Consider the following 22195-nt stretch of genomic DNA (forward strand, 5'->3'; position numbering starts at 1 on the left):
AGAGCGCCCGTGACGTCACCGCTCTACCGCCTGAAATAGGATTACTGGGGGCGGCAGCCATTTTGGAGAAGACCGAAGCGTACCGCTGATAGCAGCACTGTATTGTAAAGTGAAGCAGCGTTTTATTATAACTTCATCATGAAAGGATAGGTGAGATTAGGGATACTATATAGAACCCTTCGGATGACATGTCTCTACGGAAATGGAGGCGCGCATCCTGGAAGCTAGCCAGTAAGTAAGTTTTTCCTACAGGAATTGTAGGGGGGGAATTATACGTGCAGAAGTGACCAATCAGGTTGCAGCTTACTTTTTACAAAGGGTATTGGAGACATGAAAGCTGAATTCTGATTGGTTGTTTTGGGCAACAGTTTTCGTATACACGAAGGAAGGATGTATTTTGGGGTTTTATAATGTCTGTGTGAGGAATTTCTCTAAATTACTATGTAGCGCAGTTTATCCTAACCAATTAGGCGTGGAAAAACATGTAAGAACGTTTTGTAATAATACCTATAAAAAATGGTTCAAAAATGACATAATTATGTAAAAATGACATAATACTGAAAATCAGAGCAAAATATGCAATATGAGCGTATTGTGTGAATTCGGCCTTTTTTTGCGCATCTGTATGTACGTTCTGCAGCCCCGCAAAAAAAAAAATGACAATAATAGGACATTAAAAAAGAAATAGCATGATGCATTTGGCTGGGATCTGTGTTTTGCCGATCTGCTATTTGCGGACCACAAATCGGATATGGCCGTGTGCATTAGGTCTTATGCAGGGGTCAGCAACCTTAGGCACTCCAGCTACTGTGAAACTACAACTCCCAACATGCACCCATGCTCATACTTACTAATCTTTCAGTTGGTAATATTCGGGCATATAAGCCCCATCCCTGGGAATGCCACAGCCCCGCCTAGGAGCACCTCCGTATGGGTCGGAATTTGTCTTAGCCCCACCCATTTTGGCCCAGGACAGAGCGAATTTGCCTGGACTGTCTGTGAAAATCAGGGATGGTCCAGCCAAATTCGGGACAGTTGGCAACTATGCTGGGAGTTGTAGTTTCAGAACAGCTGGAGTGCCGGAGGTGGCTGATCTCTGGCCTAATGTGCACGGAGCCCTGGTGTGTGTTGTGTGGTTCTTAGGTACAGGAATACTTTGGGCAGCAGAGTTCACGCCTGCACCCTGGCACCTCTGTCTATGGACTCTGCTAACTATGCTCCTAAGTTAAAGGGGTGGTCCACCTTTTATTAAGTGACAGCCTCAGGATAGGCCATTACTAGCTGATCAGCAGGGGGGAGGGGGTTCAATGCCAGAAGTAGTCAGCTCCATCTGCTGTGTAGTGGACTGAGTTTGTCTCTGCTCCCATTGTCATCACGTGGACGTGGTGTCTGAGCTGCTGAGGCCATGTGATAGAGCAGGAGGAGCAGAGAAGATTGATATATAGTTTTATGGGAAAATATTCAGTATAACTTATAATATATCTTTTTATATCTGTGCTCTTTTTGGACTTTGAAGGAGGAGGTGGTCCTATCAGCGGTTGACACTAGAAATGAGCAAATTTAATATTTTGAAATTCGTTCACGCTTTGTTCGGTGGTAAAAGCAGAATTGCGTTATGGATTCCATTACCACGGACCATAACGCAATTCTATGACGGAATGCATAACGGAATGCCTTTAGAGGAGGGGAGTCCTCTCCCAAATAATGGAAACGGGACGGATCCGTTTTGCAGCCCATAGACTTCTATTATGACGGAATGAATAACGGAACGCCTCTAAAGGCATTCCGTTATAGAATTGCGTTATGGTCCGTGGTAACGGAATCCATAACGCAATTCTGCTTTTACCACCAAACGAAGCGCAAATTAATTTCATAGCATGAAATTCGCTCATCTCTAATTGACGGCCTTCCCTCTATGACTGTGTACACAGAGATCGCTGTCAATCACTGATAGCTCCGCCTCCTGGACTTCAAAGCTCAGAATGAGCAGGAATTTAAATGAATAAATTATAAGTTTTACTGAATATTTTCCCATAAAAATATATATTAATCTGCTCAGCTCCTCCCGCTCTATAACCTGCTGCCTGTAAGTTACATTGCCTTTTTATGGTGACAGGACCTTAACATGTATAGCTTGGAAGAAAGACGAGACAGAGGGGATATGATAGAAACTGCTAAATACATAAAGGGAATCAACTCGGTAAAAGAGGAGAGAATATTTAAAAGAAGAAAAAATGCTACAAGACGACATGGTTTTAAATTAGAGGGGCAAAGGTTTAAAAGTAATATCAGGAAGTATTACTTTACTGAGAGAGTAGTGGATGCATGGAATAGCCTTCCTGCAGAAGTGGTAGCTGCAAATACAGTGAAGGAGTTTAAGCATGCATGGGATAGGCATAAGGCTATCCTTCATATAAGATAGGGCCGGGGGCTATCCATAGTATTCAGTATATTGGGCAGACTAGATGGGCCAAATGGTTCTTATCTGCCGACACATTCTATGTTTCTAGGTTCCCTTTAATAAAATTTATATGGGGGTATTCCAACCAACAGATGGTAAGGGGGCACTCTTTTGGCATCTGTCAAGTGAATGGGACTCTATGGATATCTTTACAGTGCAGATGGACAATGACCCAAAGCATACTGCAAAAGCAACCAAAGAGTTTTTTAAGGGAAAGAAGTGGAATGTTATGCAATGGCCAAGTCAATCACCTGACCTGAATCCGATTGAGCATGCATTTCACTTGCTGAAGACAAAACTGAAGGGAAAATGCCCCAAGAACAAGCAGGAACTGAAGACAGTTGCAGTAGAGGCCAGGCAGAGCATCACCAGGGATGAAACCCAGCGTCTGGTGATGTCTATGCGTTCCAGACTTCAGGCTGTAATTGTCTGCAAAGGATTTGCAACCAAGTATTAAAAAGTGAAAGTTTGATTTATGATTATTATTCTGTCCCATTACTTTTGGTCCCTTAACAAGTGGGAGGCACAGATGCAAACTGTTGTAATTCCTGCACCGTTCACCTGATTTGGATGTAAATCCCCTCAAATTAAAGCTGACAATCTGCAGGTAAAGCACATCTTGTTTGTTTCATTTCAAATCCATTGTGGTGGTGTATAGAGCCAAAAGTGTTAGAATTGTGTCGATGGCCCAATATTTATGGACCTGACTGTATAATGGTTTTCCCCATGGACTTCAGTGGGGTTGTTAATAGGGATGAGCGAATCGACTTCGGATGAAGCATCCGAAGTCGATTTGCTTAAAACTTTGAATACTGTACGGAGCGAGCGCGCCGTACAGTATTAGAATGTATTGGCTCAGATGAACTCGGGTTCAGTTCTAAGGTACCACTTAGAACCGAACCCGAGTTCGGAAAAAGGTTTTTAACAGTAGAAGTTAATTTTTGAAGTTATTACCCGAAGTCTCGCGAGACTTTGCGAAATAATAACTTCGGCTCATCTGAGCCAATACATTCTAATACTGTACGGAGCGCTCACTGCCTGCAAGTCTTTTCGGTGTCGCTAAGAGAGATTCAGCGGTGGCCGTGCCGGCACCAGGAGTGAAGCAGGGGGACATGTTTTAGACTTTAGATAACACCTTTAACTGTGTGCTGCCTGGATCTCTAAGACCAGCTTTGAACTCTTGGTGCCGATTCTGACTGTACTTGCGGTTGTCCTGCATTTTTGGTGCATTTTCTATATCCACCAGAGTCCCTGACCCCAGTGAGTCAGCTGCCAACTACACCGGGACTATCCCAGGAGGTAGCAGTTTGGTTGCTAACTCGCATCAAAGTCCAGATCCCAGTATAGAGTTAAAAGGTGAATACTTGGTAAACGTCAGAATAACACCCTTAGGCCCCTTTCACACGGGTGAGGTGAACGCATTGCACCCGCACTGAATCCGGACCCATTCATTTCTATGGGGCTGTGCACATGAGCAGTGATTTTCACGCATCACTTGTGCGTTGCGTGAAAATCGCAGCATGCTCTAGGTTTTCACGCAACGCAGGCCCCATAGAAGTGAATGGGGCTGCGTGAAAATTGCAAGCATCCGCAAGCAAGTGCGGATGCGGTGCGATTTTCACGCATGGTTGCTAGGAGATGATCGGGATGGGGACCCGATCATTATTATTTTGCCTTATAACATGGTTATAAGGCAAAATAATAGCATTCCTAATACAGAATGCATAGTACAATAGGGCTGGAAGGGTTAAAAAAAATGTAAAAAAATTTAACTCACCTTAATCCACCTGTTCGCGCAGCCGGCTTCACTTCTGTCTTCATCTTTGCTGTGCACGGGAAAAGGACCTGTGGTGACGTCACTACGCTCATCACAAGGTCCGTCACATGATCCATCACAATGGTAAAAGATCATGTGATGGACCATGTGATGAGCGCAGTGACGTCATCAAAGTTCCTATTCCTCAAAGAAGAAGACAGAAGAGATGCCGGCTGCGCGAACAAGTGGATTAAGGTGAGTTAAATTTTAAAAAATAAATACATTTTAACCCCTTCAGCCCTATTGTACTATGCATTCTGTATTATTATTCTCCCTTATAACCATGTTGTAAGGGGAAATAATACAATCTACACAACCTTAAACCCAAACCTGAACTTCAATGAAGAAGTTCGGGTCTGGGTACCACATTCAGTTTTTTAGCACGCGCGTGCAAAACGCATTGCACCCACGGGATAAAAACTGAACAACGGAACACAATCGCAGTCAAAACTGACTGCAATTGGGTACCTACTCGCGCTGGTTTGCCGCAACGCATCCGGACACGCTCGTCTGCAAGGGACCTTAAGGTTAGCCGTATGCCAGACCGGTTAGTTGGCACAGTGGGTTCACACTGGCTGATCCGTAACATCCATCTATCTATCTATCTATTTATTTTATGCACTTATATAGCACTACTATATACCACAGCACTTTACAGACATTATCATCCAACTGTCCCCAGTGGGGCTCATAATCTAAGGTCCCTATCAGTATGTCTTTGGAGTGTGGAAAGAAACCGGAGAACCCGGAGGAAACCCACGCAAACACAGGGAGAACATACAAACTCCATGCAGATGTTGTCCTTGGTCAGATTCGAACCCAGGGCTGCACAGCACCAGTGCTAACCACTGAGCCACCGTGCTGCTCTATCTATCTATCTATCTATTCTATCTAATCCATCCATCTTTTTTTCTTCACATCTGAGCCCAGGCTTGCAGTTCATCTTTTCTACGTATCCTAGCATTGCAGATGGGCTTATTATGAGCACAGTGCCTCTGAGGGGGTGGATTCTCTGGAGTCTGGGTGTTGCCATTGTCACATCTGTGTCCCACGCTAGTATTATACTATTTTTACTGTATAGCAGACAAGCATTTTTACGCTCGCTCATTATGCGGCACTACAGATGACAGATGTTTACTTTGTTTTCAATTCCTGCCCTTCTATAGACAACAGCAAAAACTTATACAACAGTATAAACCTGTCCTCAGTCATACCAAGTGAAAATACAGCAAATTGTTATATGGAAATATCATAACCGTATATACATGGTCTACGGGGAGAACATGGCTACAACAAGCCGCATGCAACCAGACCTTGCTGTGTATGGCTGCAGCCTCCCAACGTCATGGATGTGGTCACAGATGTGCAGTTTGGGTCGTGCTGTGACCCAATTCACATCCATTACTGCAGGACAACACAGCAATCCTAGGGTGTGCGCCACTTGTTGCTGAAGAAGCTCTGTCGACCCAATACGGGGCAAAGATTTTTACAGAATTGCTATTTCATGGACTGTACAAGTATTTACTAAGGCATGTATTGAGAGATGGAAGGATTTACATTTTCTATTTTTTTTTCATTAATATGAAGAAGTTTAGGATTCACCTTGAAGCTTCATGACCTGGCTTTTCATTTTGTGCTTTTGTGTTGTTAGACCGGTAGGTGACTATTCGCATAGTTTACCGCAGATACAACTGTACAGGGAGAAGGAACCCCATCATTATGTATCTAGTTCATTCCACCATGACCCTTCTGGAGTTCTTTATTTACTCACAGGGTGGACTGGCCATAGACCCTACAGGGAAATTTCCCAGTGGGCTGATGCCCGGGGGGACACCCAAGCCCTCCTCATCGCCGCCAGATGGACACATACTGATTTCATGCTCTCAGTAGTAATGAAATGCACTTAAGCACTTGGCCAGCAACCGCAGGTGCCCTCCTCAGGTCAACTGTATCACCGTCCTCAGGATAGTGATACAGTTGAATACTGCAGCAGTATTTTGTTCTGCACTGTGGTATTTGGTTCTGCTGGGGCGGTATTTTGTGCTGCACTATGCTAGCTCCTTCTACTTCTGTTGTCCTAGCCTACTTCTGTCAATTTCGACCCGCCTACAGAATGGGGTCTCTTTTCATTTTTTTCTGGACCACGTTAATGTAGCACTGCCACAAAAATGTTTATTCTCTGACCTGTTAGAAAGGTACATGATGTAATCTTCTCATCAGTGACTGTATTTGTGAGTTATAACCTCCCTTCTGATCCTGGACTGTGTCTTGTGACCAACTCTCTGATCTCTACCTGACACAGGACAGGAAGTCAGTTACTTCACTATTCATTCCTATGAGACTGACATTGAGGCTCCCATAAGAATACATAGAGAAATTGACTTCCTGTCCACACATAAGATGCTGTGTTATTTGGAAAGTCTGATGCTGGTCAAATGATACAGCTGAGGATCAGAAGGGAGGGGATAACTCACAAATACAGACACTGGTGAGAATATTATCTTCACTACAGATTACATCATGTACCTTTCTAACAGGTAAGAGAATAAAACATTTTGTGGGTTCTTTTTTAAGTTCCCAGTCTGCCCCTGCCTGCTCATTCCTGATCCTAGCAATGGATGGATTTCACATATTGGGCAATACAGCAGTGATATCGGAGTTATATTTCACAATGTATAAGCAAAGGATTCCCATTTTAACAAGAGCCAAAATTATAAGGCAATACGTGATAGATTAAATGTATTCAATTACACATGACACCAGTTGCTCATGTGGATCCCACATAGAGAAAATAAAAATCCCTTTTAAATCTATCACCCCATAAATGAGCACAATCCCAATTCCCAAAAAGTTGGGACGCTGTGTAAAATGTAAATAGCTTTTTTCAAAGGGGAAAATCGGCAGTGCGTCTTATAAAGTAAATACTAATGAGCGCTTTTATTATCGAAGCGCTCATTAATATGCAGGAGGAACTGGAGCAGTGATTGTAGCGGTAGCTAGCACTGGCTGTACTCACTGCATCGTGTATGTAGGTGCTGTGCAACGTGGAGCCGGCAGAAGACCAGCGAGGGGTAAATGCAGAAAGAGCGCGCCGTCCAGCGCAGGAGAGGTAAGTTAATTTATTTATTTTACTGGGGGTCTGATTGGGGGGTCTGATGTGAAGTCTAATAAAGACTGGGGTTCTGATTAGGGGGTTCTGATCTGAGGTCTGATAAAGATTGGGGGGGTGTCATATCTGAGGTTTGAAAGATTGGGGGTCTGATCTGAGGTCTTATAAAGATTGGGGGCCTGATTGGGGGATCTGATGTCTAATGAAGATTAGGGGTCTGATCCGAGGTCTGATGAAGATCAGGGGTCTGATGAAAAATATTTCTTTATTTTCCTCCTCTAAAACCTAGATGCATCTTTTAAAGTGAAAAATATGGCTAAATGTGAATAAAAACAGAATGCAATGATTTGCAAATCTCACAGACCCATATTTTATTCACAGTAGATCAGATCATAGAACACATCAAACGTTGAAAGTAAGACATTTTACCATTTCACGGAATAAAACTCATTTAGAACTTGTTGGCAGCAATGCAACTAAAAAAGGTGGGACAGGGGCAAAAAAGCTGGAAAAGTAAGTGATATTATCGGCCGATATTGAGGATTTTGACCGTTATCGGTATCCGCATCTATTTTGCCGATATTCCGATAACGTATTGGGAACACAGATCGCGCTGCTCAGCGCTCTCCGTGTTCCCTTAGCAGCACAGGGGAGAAGGAAGTAGTGGCTCCCTCCCCCTGTGCTGCTGCCGCCAATTAGAGGAGAGAGGACAAGAGGAGGGGCGGGGCTGTGGCCGCTGCGCCACCAGTGAAGAGAAATCTCTCATTAAAAATTCATATACAGGAGGCGGGAGCTGGCTGCAGAATCACATAGCCGGCTCCCGACCTCTATGAGCAGTAGCTGTGATCCGCGGTAGTTAACCCCTCAGGTGCCGCGGATCGCAGCTACCGCTCATAGAGGTCGGGAGCCGGCTAAAAAATCAATATCGGTCGATCCCTAGTAAGTGGTACTAATAGAAAAGCAGCTGGAGAAGCAATTTGCTACTACTGTAAGTCACATGACTGTGTATAAAAAAGAGCATGTTAGAGAGGAAGAGTTTCTCAGAAGCAAAGACGGGCAGAGGTCTACCAATCTGTGGGTTCTTTTTTAAGTTCCCAGTCTGCCCCTGCCTGCTCATTCCTGATCCTAGCAATGGATGGATTTCATTGTCTAAAAACTGTGGAACAATTGAAAAAAAATGTTCCTCAACGTAAAATTGCGAAGACTTTGAATATTACAACATCTACAGTACATAATGTCATCAAAAGATTCAGAGACATTTGAGAAATCCATGTGCACAAAGAACAAGGCCAACTGTCGATATTGGATACTCCTGATCTAATGGCCCTCAGGTGACACTGCATTAAAAACAAGAATGATTCTGTACTGGAAATCAGTGCATGGGCTCAGGATCACTTCCAGAACTCATTGTCCCTGAACACAGTTCACCATGCAATCCACAAATGTAAGTTACAGCTGTATCATACCAAGAAGAGGCCATATGTCGAAATGATCCAGAAACACCTCCGTCTTCTCTGGTTGAAAGCTCATTTAAATTGGATTGAGGCAAATTGGAAAAATGTTTTGTGGTCAGATTTTGACATTCAAAATTTGACATTCTTTTTGGAAACCACGGACACCTATTGTCTGCGGACTCAAGAGGAGAGGGACCATCCAGCTTGTTATCAGCGCACAGTTCAGAAGTCTGCATCTCTGATGGTATGAGGTCGCATTAGTGCCTGTGGCATGCTTAGGCAACTTTTACATCTGTACTTTGTATTCTGGTTTTGAGATCCGGCAGAGGATCTCAAAACCGGAGCAAAACGCTTCAGTTTTGGCCCCATGCATTGTCAATTGGGACAAAACAGATCAGGATGCTATCACGGTCGGCGTGACTATCACATACGTGACACAGAGGGAGGGAACAAGGAAGGCCCTGCCCAAGTGAGAGGGAAGGTGGTGACCCCTGACTCACCTAGCGGCTGGCACCTGGCTGCCCTGACGTCCCTAGACGGGTTCCTCACCCGTATGCCGATCACGTGCCTAAAGCCCTGGCTTTCCCTAAGCTGAGCCCTAGATAGTGAACAGGGCGGTGGGAACACTAGTCCGCACCACTAGCTCTAAAGGAAAACACCAAGGGAAGGACAGACAATACAAACTCAACATATAATCCCAGGTGGGCGACAACAGGAGACAACAAGAAGCCCAACAGGGATCCGGAGGGTAGCACTCTGGAACGACAACCAGGATTCACAACTCCAGTGGGTCAGTATAGATGTCCAGGCAGGAAGCTCTATAACTGGCAACTAGAGAAGTGTGAGGGGAGAATATAAGGAGGTTGGGAGTGGCAGACAAGAAACAGCTGAGGAGGAGAAGCTACGGATCCCTGATTGAGACAAAAAGGATAGCAAGGCAAACACAGAAAACAATCACTAAGAAACAACGTGATCTTTAGATATAGAGCGCGCAGCAACCCGCTGCGACCTCCTGACCCCGGGTATAACGGAGTCAGACGTGGCTCTTGATACCCTCGTGACAGATGCATTCCGGTTTGTTCCGTTTTTTGTGACCGGACACAAAACAGCTGCAATCTGCGGTTTTGTGTCCGGTCTGCAAAACGGAACAAACCGGATCCGTCACTTAAAACAATGTAAGTCGGTGCCAGATCATTTTTTTTCGGATCCTAAAAAAAAAATCTGTCACCCATTGACTTATATTGCTTTTAGTGACGGATCCGGTTTGTTCAGTTTCGATTTAAAGGGAATCTGTCACCTGGTTTGACCATATTAAGCTCTCACCATTGTAATACAATACCTTATCTCCTGCAGTGGTTTTCTTTCTTATATTCATGCTTTCATTTTGCTAAAAAAGCAATCTTTGTACTATGCTAATGAACCCTGAAGGTGCCCAGAGGGGCGTTATTCTTCAGCCTCTGAGCCCAGTAACGCCCCCCTGCAGTGCCTAGACCAGCTTTATTTTGAGCCCAAGCACGCCTCCTCGCTATGCAGTATCGTCCCACAGCCTAGTTTAACAGCGGCGCCCCCTCTGGTACGTCAGCTAATTAATTTAAGCCACGCACCTGGAATATTCAATTCGTCCTATGGAAATCTCGCGCAGGCGCTGTACCGCCTACTGCCTGCGCCTGTGCGATCTAAAGTGAATAACCCTAATGTTGATAATCTTTCAGGGTACTGTAGTTGCCCCATTCCAGTTATTACTTTAGTTGCCCTCCTCTGGACCCTCTCCAGCTCTGCTATGTCTGCCTTGTTCACAGGAGCCCAGAACTGTACACAGTGCTCCATGTGTGGTCTGACTAGTGATTTGTAAAGTAGTAGGACTATGTTCTCATCACGGGCATCTATGCCCCTTTTGATGCAACCCATTATCTTATTTACCTTGGCAGCAGCTGCCGGACACTGGTTTTTACGGCTTAATTTGCTGTTTATTAAAATTCCTAGATCCTTTTCCATGTCAGTGTTACCGAATGTTTTACCCTTTAGTATGTACAGGTGATTTGCATAACCCCCCGTTATTCTGATAGATGAGGGTTCTAGAAGTAAGACCACCTCTGTCCAGGCTTTAAAGAGTAACTAAACCTTTGTAACAATTTTTAATATGTTGTCCCTGATGCCCTAATAAAACTATTTCTAATATACTTTGTTAATCAATTTTGTATTTCTCTTACTCTTTTCCCTGCCTAAAGCGTGCCATTCACTGTGCTCTTAAAACTCAGTTCTCCGTACACCGCTGACAGCTCGGGCAGGAGCGCACACTGCTGCTCCTGCCTATGCCCTCCGGAGGATTACTAACTCCTGGCATAGCACATGGGTACCCTGTACCCATGTACTATGCCAAATAATATCACACCCCTGCCTCAATCAGTTTATATCACACCAGTTGAAATTAGTTGTTCCAGTAGCGTTTGTCCCTCTGTTTCGCATCAGAACCGCACACAACTGCTGCACATGCCCTATACAGGTGAAACTAACATATGAGATAGACTCATTATATGCGAAGTGAGATATTTCAAGATTTTATTTGTTATAATTTGGATGATTATGGCTTACAGCTTATGGAACCCCAAAGTCACAATCTCAGGTCCCCTTTGCTCAGGGGGTATGGATTAATTAGCTGACTACAGTGTGACACTTTGGGCCTAGAATATTGAACCTTTTCACAAAATTCTAATTTTAAGTTGCATTACTGAAATAAATGAACTTTTGCACGATATTCTAATTTTTCGAGTTTCACCTGTATATAAATTGCATTATAGGTAATATCGCACCCCTGCCTCAATCAGTTTTTTTGGGGGCAACTGCTATATCACACCAGTTGCAATTAGTTGTTCCAATAGCGTTTGTCCCTCTATATACCTGCAGTATCGCAGAAGAACCGCACACAACTGCCGCACAATACAAATGCACTATAATATAGTTTCTGTGTTAGAAAGTATATTATAAGTATATCGCACCCCTCTGTGTATCACACCTATCGATAGCACACCTATACAAGTCCTTAAAAGGACTTTTGTGGCCCCATTAGCTAGCGTTTGGTGTCCCTAACAGTCTGTCCCTGCTTCACACAGCAGCCTCTCCCTACACTGGCAAAACACTGAATGTAAAATGGCGGCCAGATCAGGTTTATTTATAGGGTAGGGGGTATGTCCATGTGCTGAAACGTCTCAGTTGGCTGTCCTGTACCACCTGATGGATGTGTCATGGGTCAAAGTTTGGCACAATGCAAAAGAATATGGCGCCGGCGGACATCGCCATATGTTTGCCTGTTTGGCGAACCGCGAACGAGCAAAGTTTGCCGCGAAACGACCGCCGGGCGAACAGCAAGGTCATCTCTAATGCCAGGATTAGCTGAGTGGAGCTCCTGCTTCTGTCTGCTCTGCGAAGCTGAAATAACTGCATGTCCGCTCTTAGCTTAGCGGAGCCCGATCCGCTCAGCTAATCCTGGCTACAGGGTACCCATGTGCTATGCCAGGAGTTAGTAATCCTCCGGAGGGCATAGGCAGGAGCGGCAATGTGTTCTCCTGCCTGTACTCACAGCACTGCTGCAGCCCTATTCATAAAGTGTCTACAGCTGAGCTGTCAGTGGTGTACGGAGAACTGAGTTTTAAGCGCACAGTGAATGGTGCGCTTAAGGCTACTTTCACATTAGCGTTTTTTGCGGATCCGTCATGGATCTGCAAAAACCCTTCAGTTACTGAGTTACTGTGTCAGACAAAACGGATCCGTCCCCATGGACTTACATTGTATGCCAGGACGAATCCGTCTTGCTCCGCACTAGGGATCGACCGATTATCGGTTTGGCCGATATTATTGGCCGAAATTCCTGTTTTTGCAACTTATTGGTATCGGCATCTAAACTGCCGAAACCACTGATAATGCTTACACCGCGCGCGTGCCCGTCCGAAGTCTCTGAGTCCGCCATGTCTTTCGGCAGCCAATGCCAACTATCGCAGGACTACAGGAGAGACTACACGTGCGGGCGTGCCTGCCTGGAATGTCCCCGAATGGGACTCCGTAGGTGACGCTAGTCGATGTGACTGACGTCATTGGAGGCGGGAACGTGGTCAGTGTAGGGCAGAGGAGAAACATAGAGTGCCTGCCGAGATTACAGTCACTATAGACTTGTGCTATGGTAATAATAAATACGTGCGTCATAGTAGATATAGAGTGTGTTATCTACGACATCATATTACACACCTTATATACCTCATATACTATTATACATATACAGTGTGTTATGTATTATATATACCTCGTACTACATCATATACACATTATATAGTATGTAATTGTAATGTGTATAAGATGTAGTATGAGCTGACGTTATATACACACTGTATATGTATAATAGTATGAGGTATGTAATGAGGTATATACGGTATAACACACAGTATATGTTATGTATACTATTATTAGATATATAAGGACTCTAAGGAGTGTATGATGTAGTGTAAGCGAGGTACAGTCAGGTCCATAAATATTGGGACATTGACACAATTCTAACATCTTTGGCTCTATCCACCACCACAATGGATTTGAAATGAAACAAACAAGATGTGCTTTACCTGCAGACTGTCAGCTTTAATTTGAGGGGATTTACATCCAAATCAGGTGAACGGTGTAGGAATTACAACAGTTTGCATATGTGCCTCCCACTTGTTAAGAGACTAAAAGTAATGGGACAATTGGCTTCTCAGCTGTTCCATGGCCAGGTGTGTGTTATTCCCTCATTATCCCAATTACAATGAGCAGATAAAAGGTCCAGAGTTCATTTCAAGTGTGTTATTTGCATTTGGAATCTGTTGTTGTCAACTCTCAAGATGAGATCCAAAGAGCTGTCACTATCAGTGAAGCAAGCCATCATTAGGCTGAAAAAACACAACAAACCCATCAGAGAGATAGCAAAAACATTAGGCGAGGCCAAAACAACTGTTTGGAACATTCTTAAAAAGAAGGAACGCACCGGTGAGCTCAGCAACACCAAAAGACCCGGAAGACCACGGAAAACAACTGTGGTGGATGAACCAAGAATTCTTTCCCTGGTGAAGAAAACACCCTTCACAACAGTTGGCCAGATCAAGAACACTCTCCAGGAGGTAGGTGTATGTGTGTCAAAGTCAACAATCAGGAGAAGACTTCACCAGAGTGAATACAGAGGGTTCACCACAAGATGTAAACCATTGGTGAGCCTCAAAACCAGGAAGGCCAGATTAGAGTTTGCCAAACGACATCTAAGGGTACTTTCTCACTAGCGTTTTTCTTTTCCGGCGCTGAGTTCCGTCCTAGGGGCTCAAATCCGGAAAAGAACTAATCAGTTTTATCCTAATGCATTCTGAATAGAGAGTAATCCGTTCAGGATGCATCAGGATGTCTTCACTTCAGTCTTTTTGACTGATCAGGCTTTTCAGAAAAACGTAGCATGCTGTATTTTTACCTCCGGCCAAAAATCCTGAACACTTTGACTGAACGCCGGATCCGGTCTTTTTCCCATTGACTTGCATTAACGCCGGATCCGGCGCTGTGTGTTCAGTCAAACCGGATCCGGCTTTTTGCATGTTAAACCCGAAAAATGTTAAAAAAAAGTTAAAGTCCATAAATGGCGGATCCGTTTTTTCCAATGCGTTTTTTCATTGTGATCAAAATCCTAATCAGGATTCAAATGTAATCCGTTTTCACCCGTTTTTCCGGATCCGGCGGGCAGTTCCATTGAATTGAACGCCGGATTAAAACAACGCTGTGAAAGTAGCCTAAAAAAGCCTTCACAGTTCTGGAACAACATCCTATGGACAGATGAGACCAAGATCAACTTGTACCAGAGTGATGGGAAGAGAAGAGTATGGAGAAGGAAAGGAACTGCTCATGATCCTAAGCATACCACCTCATCAGTGAAGCATGGTGGTGGTAGTGTCATGGCGTGGGCATGTATGTCTGCCAATGGAACTGGTTCTCTTGTATTTATTGATGATGTGACTGCTGACAAAAGCAGCAGGAGGAATTCTGAAGTGTTTCGGGCAATATTATCTGCTCATATTCAGCCAAATGCTTCAGAACTCATTGGACAGCGCTTCACAGTGCAGATGGACAATGACCCAAAGCATACTGCAAAAGCAACCAAAGAGTTTTTTAAGGGAAAGAAGTGGAATGTTATGCAATGGCCAAGTCAACCACCTGACCTGAATCCGATTGAGCATGCATTTCACTTGCTGAAGACAAAACTGAAGGAAAAATGTCCCAAGAACAAGCAGGAACTGTAGACAGTTGCAGTAGAGGCCTGGCAGAGCATCACCAGGGATGAAACCCAGCGTCTGGTGATGTCTATGCGTTCCAGACTTCAGGCTGTAATTTACTGCAAAGGATTTGCAACCAAGTATTAAAAAGTGAAAGTTTGATTTATGATTATTATTCTGTCCCATTACTTTTGGTCCCTTAACAAGAGGGAGGCACATATGCAAACTGTTGTAATTCCTACACCGTTCACCTGATTTGGATGTAAATGCCCTCAAATTAAAGCTGACAGTCTGCAGGTAAAGCACATCCTGTTCGTTTAATTTAAAATCAATTGTGGTGGTGTATAGAGCCAAAAATGTTAGAATTGTGTCGATGTCCCAATATTTATGGACCTGACTGTATATAATATATAACACACTGTATATGTGTAATATTATGACGTATATAAGGAGTGTATGATGTACAGTAGTATGAGGTTTAACACACTGTATATGTGAATTTGTTGTATTTGACCCATATCACCTATGAAAAAGAAAGATTTACAAAAAAAGCTAAATGTTAACAATAAACATGTTCATTTAACAGCAGATTTGTGTAGGAATTTTTTTTCTCCCTAAAATGAAAATGCACAGAATATCGGTATAAGTTATCGGCTATCGGCCTGAAAGTTCACAGAATATTGGTATTGGTATCGGCTCTAAAAAATCTATATCGGTCGATCCCTACTCCGCACCACATTGCGGACAGAAAAACGCTGCAGGCAGTGTATTGGTGTTCGCCTCCAGAGCGGAATGGAGACTAAACGGAGGCAAACTGATGAATTCTGAGCGGATCCTTTTCCATTCAGAATGCATTAGGGCAAAACTGATCCGTTTTGGACCGCTTGTGAGAGCCCTGAACGGATCTCAGAAACGGAAACCAAAACGCGAGTGTGAAAGTAGCCTAAGGTAGGAAAAAGAGTAAGAAAAATATAAAATTAATAAATAAAGTATATTAGAAATAGTTTTATTAGGGCCTTAGGGACATCATTTTAAAATTGTTACAAAGTTTTAGTTACTCTTTAATGGAGTATTGTTAGTCTCCATCCCGTCCCTTGCCCCACTCTGGGGGGGGGGGGGGGAGTGAAGAAAACTCATTATACCTTGGACTCTACGCCACAGTTTAGCTTGTGCTAATTGGAATATTTCTCAACCTTTCTAAACAAAGTAACCCCTAGCCAAAGAGATTTTGTGCGGGTACCCCCAAACTTATGTTCTTTTGTGTTCCTAAAGGGGTCAAAATATTTCCGACCTTGCACAGTAAACATGAGAAGTCTTCCATATGAAGGTGTAGCCCATGAACATGGTGAATCCTGTAACTCAATTCCCAGTGACATGGTCTCTGTCATTGTTGCTGGTGATCCTGTTGCTGGTGAAAATATCATGCAAAAGGTTTATATTACAGTAGCCGTCCGAGACCTGGAAATGATATCTTAGTTACGGTTTATTGTTTACCGCTATAGTCATGTTCTTCTCTATAAGTCGGCACACTACAATCTGAGGATCACCAGACATCTGGGCGAAGGTTAATTGAGATCATTCTTGTTCTTTTGCTTGCATGCACAGTGAGGCAAGACCCCATACTCTGATATGTGTCAAGCCAAATAACAAAGTACAACCAGACATGGAGACCAGCTATGACCAGGAGAAGCCAGAAACATCTGGGAGCAATCCGAGGGATGTAGAACCTGAATCTGGTAAGATGTGGCTTGTTGGGGCAGTTTAAATACTGTTTTTATAGCATTTAAATAGCATTTATTATGTAGAGAACGTTACTACCAGGCACTTACTAATGTATTGTGATTGTCCATATTGCTTCCTTTACTGTCTGGATTCATTTTCCCATCACATTATACACTGCTCGTTTCCATGGTTAAGACCACCCTGCAATCCATCAGCGATGGCCCTGCTAGCACTCAATTGTACCAACCATCGCCTCGTGTGAAGGTACCTTTACTTATGTAGCAGATATTATCCTGGGCCTTAAGGCTACGGCCAGGTATCGAGGCTCGCCACATGTGGCCAACGGATTTTACTGCAAAATTGTGCAGTCGTTGGCTGCTGTGGGTCGAATAAACAGTTGTAAAAATGTTTTACTTGACATCACAGTCAGGTTAGAAACTGCTCAATCTGTACTTTTTTTTTGGGGGGGGGAGAAAAATGAGACGCAGACGGGTTGAGAAAGTGTCTGAATATCATCCTATTTCGAACCTTAGGGAATGAGTAAATATCTTCCTAATATCCTCAATACAGTTTCATGGCCAGTTTTGTATCCCTCAGACTGTACAAGATGCAGGCGGTGGCAGAATCATCCAATTAACATTATTTCATTTGGTATTGTTATATATATTTTGTGTACGTGTCCTTTCTAATGCTGCACCCTGTCATGTCAGAGTAAAGGCAAAAATGCACAGTGATGCCATAGTACTGGGGTAATGCACACAGTGATGTCACAGTACAGGGGTAATGCACACAGTGATGTCACAGTACAGGGGTAATGCACACAGTGATGTCACAGTACAGGGGTAATGCACACAGTGATGCCATAGTACTGGGGTAATGCACACAGTGATGTCACAGTACAGGGGTAATGCACACAGTGATGTCACAGTACAGGGGTAATGCACACAGTGATGTCACAGTACAGGGGTAATGCACACAGTGATGTCACAGTACAGGGGTAATGCACACAGTGATGCCATAGTACTGGGGTAATGCACACAGTGATGTCACAGTACAGGGATAATGCACACAGTGATGTCACAGTACAGGGATAATGTATCCAGTTATGTTACTACATTTCACACCCTTCTGACTTTATATAATGATCGGTGTGTCCAAGTTGTCTAGCAGCCTCTGGGACAGTCATACATGTAAGATTAGATACAGTTTTTTGGGAGTTTTATCTGGACACTCCGAGAAAAACACATCCAAAGAGAGACCTTTTTTAATCTGTAAATTTGTATTTCTGTGAACTTTTATGTCTGTGTTAAAATAATTATTCTGCTTTAATAGAAAGCCCCTAAAAGCTTTCCAGAGAGTTTTGGATCATTGGATTTAATAATGTACCACCTATGTATAAACTTACATACATGGCGTATGGATGCCCATATGGATGTCGGTTTCTTCCAATTTTGGGACACTGGACAGTGCTGCTACGGCATCAGGGACTTCTGGTTTATACCTTTCTGTTGGCGGCAGATACCTTTGTTATTGGGGTACACCTATGCGGTTTCAATCTCCAGTCGCACGCTACACTTCATTGTAAACCTTCTTTCTTCAGCTGTTTGACCCATTATGGTTGGAAGTCTTTTCTTAGACAATGACAATTTATTGGTAGATTCACACGATGTAACATGTTACTATGTCTTATGCACATTACACTAACAGTGACGCTAACCAGCAATCTCTGTGCATTTTTATTGTATTAATCCTTTAATATTGAAACAAACTGTACGTGTCAAGAATCTGTGATTTAATACAAAATGTTCATTTGTGATTTACCAAAGGAAGTCCTTTAAAACATTTTTTTATCGTAAACCTATATGGTGTCTGCAATTGTAACGGTCCAAAGAATAAAGGTACGCACAGATCATGGCGTAACAAAATACAGAAAAAAAATTGAAGACTAAAAATAAAAAGTTTAACAATATTTGAAATGGTGTCAAATTCCAATAAAAACGACAACTCATCCATGACAAACAAGTGCGCATAAAGTGACTTCACCAGAAAAATAAAAAAGTTATGGTTTTAGGAATGAAACTGAACAAAATTGATTGTTTTCTGTAAAAATTTGCAGAAGTGCTAAAGAATGAAACTGCATATTGAGTAGTGCAATATTCGTAAAAACACCTAAAAAAATACACATAAAAATCTCATGTACACTTTGCTCTTTTCTGCGGTGTGGAAATTGACGTGTCGTGTGGATTTTAAAATTCGCAGCATGTTAATTGTTTGTGCGATTCTGCCCCTTCTGCAGAGAGGTTTTCCCCGTAGAATTCAATGAAGTTGTTAACATAAACAGAAAATCCACAGGAAAAAAATGCATTAAAAATGCACCAAAACAGCAATAAATACTGTGGACGTATGTGCGTTTTTTTTTGTGCGGTTGTGGTGCGGATTTTCTGCACACATTTCTGCCCCATGTGCAGGTACACTAACGGAATTGCTGTTTTTCCCCTTTCCACCCCACCCAAAGTTAATAAATGATACGTATGTACCTAAAATTAGTGGCAAAAATTAAAATACAGGCCATCATACAGCTGTGTCAACAGGAAAATAAAAAGGTTATGGCTGTTAGAATGCAGCAATGAGATAACGAAAAAATCTTCTTGAAGACCTAAAATAGGCCAGTCCTTAAAGGGAACCTGTCACCGGGATTTTGGGTATAGAGCTGAGGACATGGGTTGCTAGATGGCCGCTAGCACATCCACAATATCCAGTCCCCATAGCTCTCTGTGTGCTTTTATTGTGTAAAAAAACGATATTGATACATATGCAAATTACCCTGAGATGAGTCCTGTCCCTGACAGCACACAGAGCTATGGGGACTGGATATTGCGGATGTGCTAGCGGCCATCTAGCAACCCATGTCCTCAGCTCTATACCTCAAATCCTGGTGACAGGTTCCCTTTAAGGGGTTAGATAGGTGCTCAACCACTATAGGCCAGTTTCACAAAAGCGCCTGTATTATGGCTGCAAGTCCCGTCTGACCACAAGCCCCTTTGATGCTGTCAGTTCAGGTCATTAGATCCATGGTGTGGCCATTGTGCTGCCATTGTGCTGCCATATTATGCTGATGTGAATGGGGGCTTACACTGAGATACGAGAACTAGAAAGTGTAGGATAAATACTATAGAAATATGAAGCTGCTAATACGCTGCGGTACTTTAAATAAAATATTCTTCCATTTTTTTCTGTCTTTCAGGAAAGAAAGATATAGACTGCTTTGGATACTTGTTGATGTTCATATCCTTTTTGTTGGTTTTTTTCACTTTTCCCATTTCAATATGGTTTTGCATGAAGGTAAATGTCATTATTAAGGGTTTTCCCAGGGAAGACTTTTGTAAAAAGGGTTAAAAAATAAACCAATGTTACCTTTACCAATCCGTCACCACTTCTTTTCATGCCCCGGTACAATGCCTGCTGCTCTTCACCTCCTGGATCCATCTGTCATGACCGGCGTGCCGATCACATACGTGACGCAAAGGGAGGGAAATGGGAAGGCCCTGTCCAAGGGAGAGGGAAAGGTGGTGACCCCTAACTCACCTTGAGGCTGGCACCTGACTGCCCTGACGTCCCTAGACGGGTTTCTCACCCGTACGCCGATCACGTGCCTAAACCCTGGCTTTCCCTGAGATGAGCCCTACGTAGTGAATAGGGTGGTGGGAACACTAGTCCGCACCACTAACTCTAAAGGGAAACACCAAGGAGAGGACAGACAATACAGACAAACATATAATCCCAGGTGGGCGACAACATCGGACAACAAAAGCCCAACAGGGATCCGGAGGGTAACGCTCTGGAACAACAACCAGGGAACACCGCTACACAGCTCCAGTGGGTCAGTATAGAAGTCCAGGCAGGAAGCTCTATATCTGGCAACCAGAGAAGTGTGAGAGGGGAATATAATTAGGTTGGGATTGCTGGACAAGAAACAGCTGAGGAGGAGAAGCTACGGATCCCTGAGTGAGCCAAAAAGGATTGCAAGGCAAACCCAGAAAGCTACCATTAAGAAACAGCACTATCTTTAGACATAGAGCGTGCAGCCACCCGCTGCGACTTCCTGACCCTGGGTATAACGGAGTCAGACGTGGCTCTTGACACCCTCATGACAGTACCCCCCTTTCCACGAGGGGCCTCAGGACTAGGTCTCTCAGGATGAGAGGCATGAAAAGCCCGAACTAACCTGTCGGCGTTTACCTCAGACGCTGGAACCCACATTCTTTCCTCAAGACCGTAACCCCTCCAATGCACCAGATATTGAAGAGAGCGGCGGACCCGACGAGAATCAACAATTTTGGATATTTGAAACTCTAGATTACCATCAACAACAACAGGAGGGGGTGGCAGCGGTGACGGTTCTAGAGGTGGAACATACTTTTTGAGTAACGACTTATGGATTTTAAAAGTTTGAGGTAGCTCCAGGCGAAAAGCCACGGGGTTAATGATGGCTACTATTTTGTAAGGACCAATGAACCTAGGACTCAGTTTCCAAGAGGGAACCTTTAACTTAATATTCCTAGTATATAACCACACATAGTCATTCACTCCTAGGTCCGGACCTGGCGACCGTTTCTTATCAGCCATGCATTTATATTTACCTCCCATATTTTTCAAGTTAGCTTGCACCTTCTGCCATACAGATGAAAGAGATGATGAAAACCGTTCCTCTTCGGGAACCCCAGAAGACCCCCCTCTTTGAAAGTACAGAATTGTGGATGAAAACCATATGCACCAAGAAATGGTGACTTGCCAGTGGATTCCTGACGGCGATTATTTATAGCAAACTCGGCTAACGGTAAATATGATGACCACACCTCATGGTTTTCAGACACAAAACACCTTAGATATGTCTCAAGGTTTTGGTTGGTACGCTCAGTCTGTCCATTCGATTGAGGATGGAAAGCTGAGGAAAAGGACCCCCAAACGGGAACAAAAAGCTTTCCAAAACTTAGAAATAAACTGGGTTCCCTGATCCGAAACAACATCGGACGGGACCCCGTGAAGCTTCACGATTTCACTGATGAATACCTGAGCAAGAGTCTTAGCATTAGGTAGTGCGGGTAACGCAATGAAGTGTACCATTTTGCTAAACCTGTCTACTACTACCAAGATAACTGTTTTACCCACAGACAAAGGTAAGTCAGTGATAAAATCCATTGACAGATGTGTCCATGGCCTATTGGGAATGACAAGTGGCAATAAAGACCCTGCGGGATGTGTATGAGAGACTTTCGCGCATGCACAAGTAGACACAAAATCCATTACATCCTGACGCAACCTTGGCCACCAAAAACGACGAGACAATAGCTCCAAGGTTGCTTT

The 22195-nt window shown here is 43.5% G+C and overlaps 1 protein-coding gene across 2 annotated transcripts in view; it reads left to right on the forward strand.

Moving 5' to 3' along the window:
- Positions 1 to 92: 92 nt before the first annotated feature.
- Positions 93 to 22195, forward strand: part of LOC120994571 (stomatin-like) — a 69339-nt gene continuing 47236 nt past the window's right edge. The window contains exons 1-3 of one of the 2 annotated variants that reach the window (XM_040423232.1): positions 93 to 231; positions 16715 to 16845; positions 20076 to 20173. In XM_040423232.1, coding sequence (XP_040279166.1) covers positions 203 to 231; positions 16715 to 16845; positions 20076 to 20173 — 258 coding nt within the window. In that variant the 5' untranslated portion in view covers positions 93 to 202. The remainder of the gene's footprint in view (positions 232 to 16714; positions 16846 to 20075; positions 20174 to 22195) is intronic. The other variant, XM_040423233.1, reaches the window with a different exon arrangement.

Source organism: Bufo bufo, chromosome 3 (assembly GCF_905171765.1).
Source record: "Bufo bufo chromosome 3, aBufBuf1.1, whole genome shotgun sequence".
Taxonomy (NCBI): domain Eukaryota; kingdom Metazoa; phylum Chordata; class Amphibia; order Anura; family Bufonidae; genus Bufo; species Bufo bufo.